Source organism: Zea mays, chromosome 2, assembly GCF_902167145.1.
Source record: "Zea mays cultivar B73 chromosome 2, Zm-B73-REFERENCE-NAM-5.0, whole genome shotgun sequence".
NCBI lineage: Eukaryota > Viridiplantae > Streptophyta > Magnoliopsida > Poales > Poaceae > Zea > Zea mays.
Genome location: NC_050097.1, coordinates 190,289,744 through 190,302,111, shown reverse-complemented (window position 1 = coordinate 190,302,111; position 12,368 = coordinate 190,289,744). Strand labels below are relative to the sequence as shown.

General features: G+C 43.9%; 1 protein-coding gene across 2 annotated transcripts; it reads right to left on the bottom strand.

Annotated features, from left to right (window-relative positions):
• Positions 1-228: 228 nt before the first annotated feature.
• Positions 229-7,376, bottom strand: LOC100191957 (uncharacterized). Of its 2 annotated transcripts, XR_561649.4 has the most exons (6): positions 6,818-7,376; positions 2,989-3,098; positions 2,531-2,902; positions 1,723-2,434; positions 549-942; positions 229-457 (listed from the first exon to the last, which is right to left on the bottom strand). XR_561649.4 is itself a non-coding variant. In NM_001137381.1 (5 exons), exons 1-5 carry the CDS (start codon positions 7,050-7,052, stop codon positions 926-928), a joined length of 1,446 nt encoding a protein of 481 aa, NP_001130853.1. In that variant the 5' UTR covers positions 7,053-7,171; the 3' UTR covers positions 533-925. The 2 variants fall into 2 exon arrangements, 1 of the variants encoding a protein (NP_001130853.1); NM_001137381.1 differs by lacking the exon at positions 229-457 and having other exon boundaries at positions 533-942; positions 6,818-7,171.
• Between the last annotated feature and the right edge of the window lie 4,992 nt (positions 7,377-12,368).

The following is a 12,368-nucleotide window of genomic DNA, read 5'->3' as shown; positions in this document are numbered from 1 at the left end:
TACAAATAACTATTTTGTTACCTAGTTTTGAAAGTTAATATTTATATGCACCGATTTATCTAAAAAATACTTTTATAAAGTATAAAGTATACGTACATTAAAATAAACACATTGTACAATTAAGCAACGAGTGATCTCTTGAGAAGGTAATTGTTTCTTTTATCATTAACCATTGTTTCTTTTATCATTAACCAGTACACAAAAACATTGTCATGTGCAAGTTTAACGGATCCTAAAACGGAATGAAGAATGCTTTCCCGTCCACGTTGGAGAAAAAGTTTTCCCTGTTTACATCCTTGTGGGGAAGAAACTTCTGCATCCCTATTTTCTAATGTCGCTGGAAATCTGGGATCGAGTCCCGTTGCCATCTCTAAGTTACTCCACCGCGATGAAATCAATAGTGCTTTCTTGTCTTCTCTTTGCTTTATGTCCAAAGAGATGAAGTCTTGCAGAGAAGCTGTATGTTGTATTGGTTAAACGCTCAACCACAATAGAACAGATGAAATCTTGCAGAGAAGCTGTATGTTGTATTATGGCCAATACGTTACCAGTAATATTGCAGAACGTGTACTCCGAGTAATAGAGTGCTTACATTCTCCTCTGTATAAGCTCCCAACCCTTCGGTGAGAACTTAAAATTTGATAAGGGCGTAGGGCAGCCACCTTCGTGGCGTAATACCCTGGTTAATTAGCATTGTATAGACCTATATCTACAATTAACCTGATCTGAAGAGCTTTAGAATTCATCATATAGTTACATTAGCCAATAAACAAAGCCTGGTGTTTGCATCATAGCCCACGATTGCGACTCATGGTCATGCTTGAAGCAGAACTGCAACCATAGTGAACCCTCTCTTCTGGCTAGATTTTCCTGATGACGCATGCCCAACATTCGAAGCAACCCAGGCATCCAATCAAGCATAACTTCAAGTGTGAAGGAGAGCTGCATATTGAGATAGAAATACGATAAACTTCTCAAGAAACCACATAAGGATTGTGGACTTAAAGCAAGTTGAAGATTCATAAAGAAAACTCAACCCCTTTGTAGAGGAAGAAATTTCCTCGCACTGCAGGGTCGAGAAAGGGTAAAAAAAAAAACCACGAAAGCTGGCTGCCCTTGCCTAGGACGTGCCTGCAACACGTACATCTCTGTAGGCAGTTAAAGAGCGAGGGACCTTTAAGCATTTGCAAGTTTGCAACCCAGGATTTGAACCCTAGTTGGCAACCTCACAACCAAAGGACTTACTACTGCGCTGTTAACGCGTTTGCAACCTGAAGATTCATATATAAGGGCTAGTTTGGGAACCCTATTTTCCCGAGGGATTCCTATTTTCCCAAGGGAAAATAAACTAAATTTTCTTGAGAAAATGAAAATCCCTTGGAAAAATGAGGCTAGTCCTAAGAGAAAAAAAGAAATGTGAATCCAACAAGCACTAAGATATGATCTGAGTAATACAAACGTAAGGTCACATTGAGAAAGGACTAATAAAACTAAATGTCAAACCATGGTTGCAGATCGATCACATGTTAGTAGTGCCAGTAGCACAGTAGCAAAGAACCACACAGTGTGCAATAAATGCAAGCAAAACAATATTAAAGAACTGGCATGGCTGCAATATAAATTTAATATTCCAAACCATCCGTAACCTTCACCACCAAATAAGAGTTCTAACAATAAGAAAATGGCAAAATGCTATAGAGATAAAGTATCAAGGGAACTTACCATATGGAGATGGCGCAATTGGAGAGAAATTCGAAGTTCTGCTATTCTCTTTTTTCCTTGGGGCCTTCCAATGTTGAGACACTGGTCTTGAGGGCGAAGGTATTGGCATCATTTGAGAATTGGGTCTAGAAACTGCTTTTGGAAAATGATTGGGATTAGGTAAGGGGCGAGGAGGAACTACATGGGAAGGAACCGGTGGATCTGCTGGAGGGAGGTATTTTGGCGGGGAAGGCATAATGGGTGGCTTTGGTGAATGCATTAATGGAGGTAGCCTGGGGTCTCTAACAATGCAAGGAGGTTTTACCGTTGAACTACCAGCAGGAGAGGGATTACACCTAAAACATGGAAAGCAAGGGTGTCTGCTCCATGAAGGGGCTAAAGCTGGACCAGGGAGACTTGATGCAGGGTAAGGTGACAAGGATGTCGGCATGCTTGGAGAAGGTGATTGTGATGGCGATGGAGCCGGAGATGGGCTAGGAGATAAACCAGAGATTTTGTGTTGCAGGTACGATGACAGCTGAACACCCTTTACTTTACCAAATACAGAGTGATTAAGTCCAAGATTCCTCGCATCAGGTTCTCTGATTAGCTTAGCTAGTTGTCTCAATCTATCTGGTAAAAGATTGCTGCTTCCATCTAATACTGATGCCACAATAGTTGCTGGAGCTTCAACTGAAGAACCAATCTCATTCCTGAACTGAAAATATATTTTCTGCAAATATGACAAACAGTGAGAATCAAATTGGAGCAACAGAGCCTTTTAAATATGCCTCTACGACATCGGCAGACGAAACAAAATCATTAATACCTCGTATGACCTTAAGTTCAATCCAAGTTTCAGCTGATCCTTGAGCTCTGTAAGATTACCCAAAATCTGATAAATGGAGTTGTTCAACATAAAGTTGAATAGGGGGTCTGTGTTCACCCATGTAAAACCAGACTGTGCAGGAATTACTGTAATTCCTCCAGGGAATCTCAATAGCTCGAAAGAAGATGGGTGCCCAAACAGTGATGGTGTTAAGGATAGGTTCACCTGCTGGAGCATCATCTCTATTAAGGATGATCTCAGCACACTTAGAGCCGGTAAACTTATTGAAGCATCTTTTGGATAAGGAAGAACACCAAAAACGATATGTGTAAAGTATTTAGAGGTCAAGGGGTGCATTGAAACAATGGAAACCTGCAGAAAACATATTCTAATCAGCAAACACTACAGGCAAAAAAAAATGAGAGAGGGAAAAAAGAGAGAGAATAGGCATCAGGCACCTTGCTATTAGGTACACCAATATCTTCAAATATGTCATTCCCTAGTTTGTCTATGTGAGAAGTAAGGAATGACACTGGCTTTTCCAAAGTGAAACCAACTTTGATTTCAGCTGAAACAGAGATGACCTTTATCAACAAATATATCATGATGCCTCATCAACATGTGAAAGTACTAGAACAGTTATGGAAAAGGGCAATACCCTAAAAGTACAAAAACATACAATAGCACTTTTTTTAAACAAAAAAAAGGCAGCACACAAGTTCTAGGGATAATTTTGCAAAGTTAGAAATGATAAACGAAATGTTTGATTACATTATCTACTGAAACAGTGAAGTAGGAGGTAAATAACATCTCAGCAACAAACAGGATGCATACTCCATGACAAAAATAAGGAGCTTCCTATGAAAATTAAGTATGGTTTTCTGCTGATGATAACATAAATAGGCTATAAAGACATTGGCTTAACTATAATAACAGTGGCAGCAAACAGAAAGTACTAAAACAGTAATTCAAAGAATTATGGTAGTAAGAACGTAAGATGCAAAGGTTGAAAACAGAAGCAGCCCAAATGTAAAGAGTGGGAACACTGAACAAGGGATTGTCAGGGTTCAGTGTCCCAAACTGTGTACACATAATAAAGATACTACATATCAATAATTCAACAAAGAACCTTTAAATGCATTATAATATTAGATTTTCCTGGAAGTATTTGGAATCCTATCCTATCATCTAAAACCTCTAGAATTTCGGGGCTACAGATTTATGTGATTCATATCTTATGTTTCTTGAATCTAGTGATAAAGGTTCAAGAATTGAGACTGAGGTCGTAAGCCCTCCCACCCACCCTCCCTCTGTCTCCTAGCCATGTATGCCATCACAATGTTGAACTGAAGCACCAACATGTTTGTCAATATCCATTCTCCATAGATATACAACATCTATATCTAAGCAAATCTCAAAATTGGGCCCGGTGTGGAACAGCGAAGGCACCAAGCCACAGCCACTCCATATGTTGAATCAAGTAAATTAAAATCTAAGGTGCTCTGGCCGAGTGAGGCCCAACACCGGGCCCTGGCCAGCAGCGGCCTCTCCCTGGACGTGGCCAGGGAGGCACGACCCCTGTTGCCCCCTCAGTTCCTTCCCATCAGGGGAATCTGGAATAGATGAAAACCAAGAGTTGGTTTTGGAATAAATAAAATAAAGTTTGTTTAGGAAATAAGATACAATTTGTTTAGGAAAGAGGGTTGGGTTTGTTAGGAAAGGAGACTCCAAATCTATAAGGACTCCTTAATTTGCTTGGGATAAAAGTCATATAGGGACTATAAATATAGGGGTCATGTAATCATTTTAATCTTAAGCAACAATAGAGCAATTGCTCTCCCCTCTATGCCCCTCTCCCTCTCTCCTTGCTCCTCCTCCCTGTCTCCCTACGCCAAGCCCCCCCTCCCTGCCCTAGCCACCGCCCTCTCTCCTGCCCACACCAGCAAGAGCATCCGCAGCCCCCTCCCCCAAGAAGGGTTGTGACACATGTTTTCATGACTAGAGGACTCTGTTTTCATATTGTCCAACTAATCACGATTAGAGGGCTCAATTCGATCAGTTGAGTTGATCGTCCATATCGTTGGACTAGTTAGCAACATGGAGCGATTAATCGGGCTGATGGACGGTCAGTCGATCAACAGGGAATAATACTCAAGGTAGTCCAACAGGCGTGTTGGACCCATAATTAATATAGCCGGCTAGCCGCCCTAACTCTTCCATTTCCCTGGAGACCTGGACCCTGGATGACATTTCTGCTTCCCAGGACCGGCAGCTCCCTTCTCTCCCTTCTTCACCCTTCTCTCTCCCTCCGACACCCTTCTCTCTCTCTCTCTCTCTCCCCCCCCCCCCCCCCCTTGGAGGCTTGGGCACTCCTATCTCACAGGCGGCTACCCAGGGACTGGAGATTAGCACCTCTTCTGAAGGTACCTATCTCAATCTTTTCTCATTGTTGTTCGGTTCAGAGTTCAGTGATTTAGTCTACAGAGCTCCTGTCTTGACTCTTGAATCTTGATCATGTTGTTGTTCGGTTCAGAATTCAGACTTCAGTTCAGAGCTACTGTCTTGACTTCAGAGCTCATGTTGTTGGTGAATGGTGATCATTTCAGGCTTGCTGCCCTGCTAATTATATTATAATCTCTATTCTAAGTATATATCTATATATAGTGTTATATATGTATATATACATATATGTCCTGGAAATATGCAGGACGACTAGGTGGACGATTAGGGTCGATCAGGGGTGACTAATCGTCCTGATCGTCGCCTAATCACGACTAATCGGGTGATTGCCCAGTCAGAACGATCAACCGATCAGGCGATCTGGATCTGAAAACACATAGAGGGAGTACCAAAAATTCACACATATAAGAGCAGCTCCAATAGTGTTAAAGAAGCTAGCTCATATGATGTTTTATTCAATAAGAAGAAAGAATGATAAGCTATCTCTTCATGAACAGCTAAGCTCACACCCTTTCCTATGACTCGTGTCTTTATGCTTACACATTTTTCTATGCCAGCATGTTAGGCCAGTCTCAATAAGAATTTTATGTGAGTTTCATCTACATTTAATAAGCTGCCACATAAGTGGTTTTTATGACATGTCGATGTTTTTAAGGAGAGAAGGAAACTCTCGATTACCAAATCTCTATGAGCCATGAAAATTAAATGTTTATGAAATCATAGAATGAAATTTTCCATTGAGAGTGAGAGTTTGAGTTTCATCCAGATTTTATTTCATTCTATATGGCATGGCAACCTTAGAAATTATGTCATGAAATTTCTCATTGATACTAGCTTTAGGCTACTCAATTTCTATCTTTTTTTTTCTTAAGTTCATATGAGCTAGCAAGTTGACCTTTTTTAGGGTGACAAACACTACAGTCAAAATCTATACGCTGCAGCACCAGAAATCAGATGAAAACACATAGGTTACATGCTACAAGCATAGACAGAAAGAAGGTCATCATATGTACTTAGGGGGGTGTTTGTTTGGGATTATAATCTGCCCAGATTATATAATCCAACAAACAAATTTGTTGGATTATATAATCTGGGCAGATTATAATCCCAAACAAACACCCAAATTTGTTGGATTATATAATCTGGGCAGATTATAATCCCAAACAAACACCTCCTAAGTTGATCCAGCCATCCATCCAGGTGTAACATCTTCAGAGACATCGGTGAGAGAGAATTTCTGGAATTTTGAGATCTACGGATTCTAAAAGCCATCTTCTACCCAAAAAGGTAGTTCGATGCCATTTCCAAGTGCCCACATCAATTTTGAATCAAAACATGCAAGTAAAGGTAAGCAGGTGATCCCATGTCTCAGCATGATTCAGAACTTTAAAACTACAACATAGATGAGCACCCATCCATTCTAAATTGTAAGTCAGTTTTAGCTTTTCTAGATTCATAGTTTTTAGTACGTATCTAGACATAATGTATTTCTAGATGTATATCAAAAAAGCCAAAAATGATTTACAATTTGGAATGGATGGAGCAACACTAAAGCACACTCCCTGACAATCGCACCCGTAGCATGAAACGACGAAATTGACTAGGAAATCGCGCGAACCTTAGCTCAACGGAGGTGGAATCGAAGAACCCAGCACCCATGCCGCGATCTGGCAGCGGTAATTTGTCGATATATCCCATCCACCCGCCTCCCCACTAGACCTAAAACCGAACTCGCAATTTAAGAGCTGCCCCGACTAAACCCGCGAATCCCCAAACCCTCGCACTAACGGCTACCGCAACACAAGTCACAAGAGTCCGAGAAATTACCAGCGAGCACGTCGTGGTCGTCTGAGAGGTACCCCTGCTGGCGCGAGGGCACGAGCAGGAACAGCACCGGTATGAGCACCCCTGCCGCGAGCAGGAGCACGAAGACGCACCGGAACGAAACCGCCCGCCCGATCGCGCCGAAGACTCGCCCTCCCCATGGGCCACCGCCTCCGGCTCCGGCGATCTCGAGGCCTCCCGCGCCGCCGCCGAGCTCCACATCGAAGGGCTTCCCCATTCCGAGCGCATCTGGTTTGCTCGCTCACCCCAACGCTCCTCAAGTCCTCCTCCTCCTCGCCACCACCGCCGTGTCCGTCACAGACGGACCCGCGCCTGCGCCTACGATCTAGTGAATCGTGCCGGCGCCGGTGCCCGGGTCCCTCGCTTCAGTTTCCGCTTCCGGTTCCGGCTGGGCGGCTGGTGCGAGTGACCAACAACTGTCAGTTGAGTTGGAGAAGATGGACGCTCCTCGTGTTTTGGACATTTGGTTTACTAGTGCTTTTTTTTCTCCGGCGACGCTACTCGACCGACATGTGCTCTCGCTGTCAGTCTCTGGCAAAATATACGGAGAATTGTGCATTTCGCACTTTGGTGTCTTTTCGCTTGCTTAGTGCATAATCCAGACGGCATTTCAGAAACGAAATATTCGTGCTCGTTCAGGCGTCGCAATTTTCTTCTTTCCAAATTGCACGTTCCAACTTTAACCACGAGCGAAAATCCCACCGCTCCTCGCCAACGCGCCGCGCATGTGCGGACAGGTGGCTCGCCAGGGTGCCTGCCAATTTCTTTTCGTTTCCATTAAAATAATAGTCACTTGTCAACTGGAAGGGATCGTGTAAGGCTCGTCAGTGACTTAGCTAGAATTTTTCCATTAAGTTTGCTATAATAAAACTTTTATAAATAATTTAATATAATCCACAAATTATATGGTATATAATTCAGAATATAAAGATAACTATAGTATATGAAACTATAGATTTAACTTTTAAGGCCAAATATAATATAAAATTGTCTAAACACCAAACACAAAATACACTGATGGTGTTAGGGTTTTTTCTAGATATCGGTGGACTAGTGATCGGGTGGACTGGTGTATGTCACGGCCTATCTAGACCACCCATTAGCTATGCCCTGAATCTTATAGAGGTGAGAACGGTTGGAAAAAACTGGTATTTTCACGGATCCCTTTACCAAAATTTATTATTTCTGGATTTATCAAGATATACGAAAAATGGTATGAAATTGTGATGAGATGTTTCGAAAACGGAACAACAAATTGTGTCGACATCTCTACTATTCGTTTTCGGATTTACCGAGAAAATCCGATAATATAATTTCATTTCAGCGTCCACGTTTGTTCCATCTCTTTATGTGAACTAGGAGAATTTATATGTGATATTTATCTTTTTTAGATATCATATAAGATATATCAGGTGATTTAGACCTCATGACCGAGGGTCTATAGCCCATGTATCGTGTGTTTAAAATTTATGTATTGTATGGTTAAAAGTTATGAGCGGACATATATGATCAATTATGTGTCATCGAGACTATATATTGTGTATTTGTATGGTTAATATTTGCATATGGATGTGAACAGTTATGTGGTTCTGACTTATTTATTGTGTGCTTTCTGATTTAAGTTAACATTTCCAAATCGATTTTGAGATATTTTTTCCAGATTTTTTTGTTTTTGAAATACCGAAATTTACTAACTGTAATTTGTTACCAACTTTCCAATTTCCCAATTCTGACTGAAAAAAACTTATACATGTGAAAATGATGATAGGGTTTTTTCTAGCGTTAAATATCTGGCTTTTTATCCTAGTTTGGTTAGGCCAATCGTTTATCTCACTATTTTATGGCTCTTGTATGTTAGAAATATTCTACTCATAAAACTTTTTTATTCTGCAAATTTTAATTATACTTTGCTTTATCAATACTTTTTAAATTGTTGCTTGTAAAATTATTAAAAATAGCCTTAGTTTTAGGTTTTTGATATGTTTTTTCTTACTCGCTGCTGGTTAGTGGAATCATGGAGGATGTGATGTGGCCACTACCCGCGCTTTGGCTTCTACGCATAGGTAGTGGTGATTGAGGCGCCCCACACTAAACATATCACAAGATTAAGGTTCTGTTTGGAAGCAAGACAATTTTTAAGGAACTAGTTTTTATATTTTAGCTAGGCGAAGGTGGCTTCTTAGGTTTTAAGAAAATGGGAATCCGATTTATATAAACTGACGCATAAACTAGTATGTTTGGAACCACATCAATTTCTATGAGTCAGTTTATTAAAACTGGGTGCTTTCAAACATGCCCTAAGAGGCAATACCTAGGAATGGCTAAACGGAAACAATATGCACTCCCATGGTGGGCCACTCTTTCTAAGTTTGGTTTGCCCTACCCTTGTACTCATGCTCACTATAGGGAAGTTGGTTAACGCAACACCTCCGGACACTCATATTCATTGAAGCCCATAGGCCCCACATACATGGAGAATCGAGTTTGTCTGGCATCTTGCGAGAAGATTGGGCCCACCTGCAGGCCACCCTATGTCAATAGAGGGGCATGATATTCTTTTAGGGCCTAAGGAAGGCCATATCTCTAGACATAGACAAGACGCCTTTTAAAAACCCGTCAAAGTAGTTACTAGGGCCTAATTATTGCCAGACCCCGCTCTCAAGGATTCATGCCCTAGGGACTTACCTAGGCTCTAGCAACGGTAAGGGCCCACCATGACAAGAGTCTTGATCTCGGGTCCCCCAAACCTGTAAGGTTATCATAGCAACTGTCATCCACGGGGAATGACCCAAAACCCAAGGGACATGGGGCCTCGGAATGCTCAACACTTTGGGGCACTTTTAGACATAGTTCTGTTGACCGCCAGAGCCCCCCTATGAGCCCTGGATATCTGAGACTCCCAACCTCAAAAAATCCCAATGACTAGGTTTCGGTGTTTCGTACCTCGCCCCCACAAGTAAAGTTATTGTATGTGTTCTAGTCACTAAAGGGTGTGCACGGAGGGCGCAAGGTTTATACTGGTTCGGACAGAACGTTCCTACTTCCAGTCATCGGTGGCTTGCCCTACCGACACATTGATGATCAAACACATAGTAGGGGTTACAAGCGGTTGAGAGAGAGAGGAGAGGCTATCCAAGTCTATTTATTGGGGTGGAAGTGGAGCTTAGAAGCTGCTGGGTGGAGTCCTAGCTAAGTCTTGGCTCGGTGAGGCTCCGGCCTCCTAGTCCTCGACGACGCTCCTCCTCCTCCTATTCGTCCTTGTGGGCTCGTGTCCGTCTGAGGCGTTCGGTTTCCCCAAGAGCTCTCTCCTTTTCATCTCCCTTGCCCTAAGGCCAGCCTCTCTCTTTTATAGGCTGGGAGAGGGGTTGACCAGCGATGGCTTCCCTGGGAAGGAGCCATAAGACAAGGGTAAAACAAGTGTTTTACCCCGGGTGGAGCCACACGTACTCGTGGTGCCGGGGCTACCTAGATGTCTCATATTTACCGTGGCGGATGACGTGGGGACGGTGATGGTCCCAGACATCATCATTTTGGTTATGTGACCCCTGGCTTCTGTACCCTAGGGCTCGGCGCAGACCATCATGTAGTGCCCTGTGGGAGGTCTGCGTACTCAGGCCTAGTCCGATAGGCCATAAGTGCGTCGTAGGTCGAGGGGTGCACGGGCCATTAATGTGTCGCAATCTGAGAGGCTCATAGGTCATGAGTGCTATGCGAGCCGAGATGCTCGTAGGTCATGAGTGGGAAGCGGACCGGCGCTACACTGTGGCTCAGTACCAGGCGTGGTAAAATGCGGTCAGCTATTTATGATGAGTCAGTTTGGGACCGGGCGTGAGATCCACTCGAGTGGTTCCCTTCCGACATGCTCGATGAAAGGGAATTAGGCTTACACCTAGTTCCTATATAATTTTGGTGGTTGAATTGCCCAACACAAATCTTTGGACTAACTAGTTTGTTCTAGTATATAAGTTATACAGGTGCAAAAGGTTCACACTTAGCCAATAAAAAGACCAAGTATTGAGTTCAACAAAAGAGCAAAGGAGCAACCGAAGGCTCCTCTGGTCTGGCGCACCGGACTGTCCGGTGCACCACCGGACAGTGTCCAGTGCACCAGAGGACTCCAACTCGTCACCTTTGGGAAAATCCAGAGCCAGCGCGCTATAATTCACCGGACTGTCCGGTGCACACCGGACAGTGCCCGGTGCTCCAACGGGACGCGGCTCTGGAACTCGCCAGCTTCGGGTTTTCACGAAGGCTGCTCCGCTATAATTCACCGGACATGTCCGGTGTGCACCGGACTGTCCGGTGCGTCCTCGGACCAACGGCTACCTGCAACGCATTAAATGCGCGCGCAGCGCGCGCAGAAGGCAGGCGCACCCATACCAGCGCACCGGACACTGAACAGTTCATGTCCAATGCGCCACCGGACATCGAGGCGGGCCCAGAAGTCAGAACTCCAACGGTCAGATTCCAACGGTACTGGTGACGTGGCTGGGGCACCGGACATGTCCGGTGTGCACCGGACTGTCCGGTGCGCCATCGAACAGACAACCTCCACCAACGGTCAAGTTTGGTGGTTGGGGCTATAAATACCCCAACCACCCCCACATTCATGGCATCCAAGTTTTCCAGCTTCCAACCACTATACAAGAGCTAGCATTCATTGCAAAGTACACCAAAAGAGATCAAATCCTCTCCCAACTCCACACAAAGCATTAGTGATTAGAGAGAGTGATTTGTAGTGTTCATTTGAGCTCTTGCGCTTGGATCGCTTCTTTTCTTTCGCATTCTTTCTTGTGATCAAACACTCACTTGTAATTGAGGCAAGAGGCACCAATCGTGTGGTGGCCCTTGCGAGAAGTTTGATTCCCAAGTGATTTGAGAAGAGAAGCTCACTCGGTCCAAGGGACCGTTTGAGAGAGGGAAGGGTTGAAAGAGACCCGGCCTTTGTGGCCTCCTCAACGGGGAGTAGGTTTGAGAGAACCGAACCTCGGTAAAACAAATCCGCGTGTCTCACTTCATTATTTGCTTGCGATTTGTTTTGCACCCTCTCTCGCGGACTCGATTATATTTCTAACGCTAACCCGGCTTGTAGTTGTGATTATTTTTGAGAATTTCAGTTTCGCCCTATTCACCCCCCCTCTAGGCGACTTTCACTTGGTATCAGAGCCCGATGCTTCATTAGAGCCTAACCGCTCGAAGTGATGTCGGGAGATCACGCCAAGAAGGAGATGGAGACCGGCGAAAAGCCCACTACAAGCCACGGGAGCACTTCATCGGAAGAGTCCCGCACCAAGAGGAAGGAGAAGAAGAAGAGCTCCTCCAACAAAGGGAAGGAGAAGAAATCTTCTTCTCACCACAAAGAGAAGAAGGAGAGATCTTCCTCTCACAAGCCACATCGGAGTGGGGACAAGCACAAGAGGATGAGGAAAGTGGTCTACTATGAGACCGACACTTCATCAACATCGACCTCCGGCTCCGATGCGCCCTCCGTAACTTCTAAACGCCAAGAGCGTAAGAAGTTTAGTAAGATCCC

Excerpts from the sequence above, each read along its gene's own strand:
- LOC100191957 (NM_001137381.1), bottom strand. The coding sequence starts at position 7,052 with ATGGGGAAGCCCTTCGATGTGGAGCTCGGCGGCGGCGCGGGAGGCCTC. Across the intron at positions 3,099-6,817 it reads CGACCACGACGTGCTCGCTG|CTGAAATCAAAGTTGGTTTC; the intron begins GTAATTTCTCGG and ends TCTCTGTTTCAG. Across the intron at positions 2,435-2,530 it reads TGAACTTAAGGTCATACGAG|AAAATATATTTTCAGTTCAG; the intron begins GTATTAATGATT and ends TCATATTTGCAG.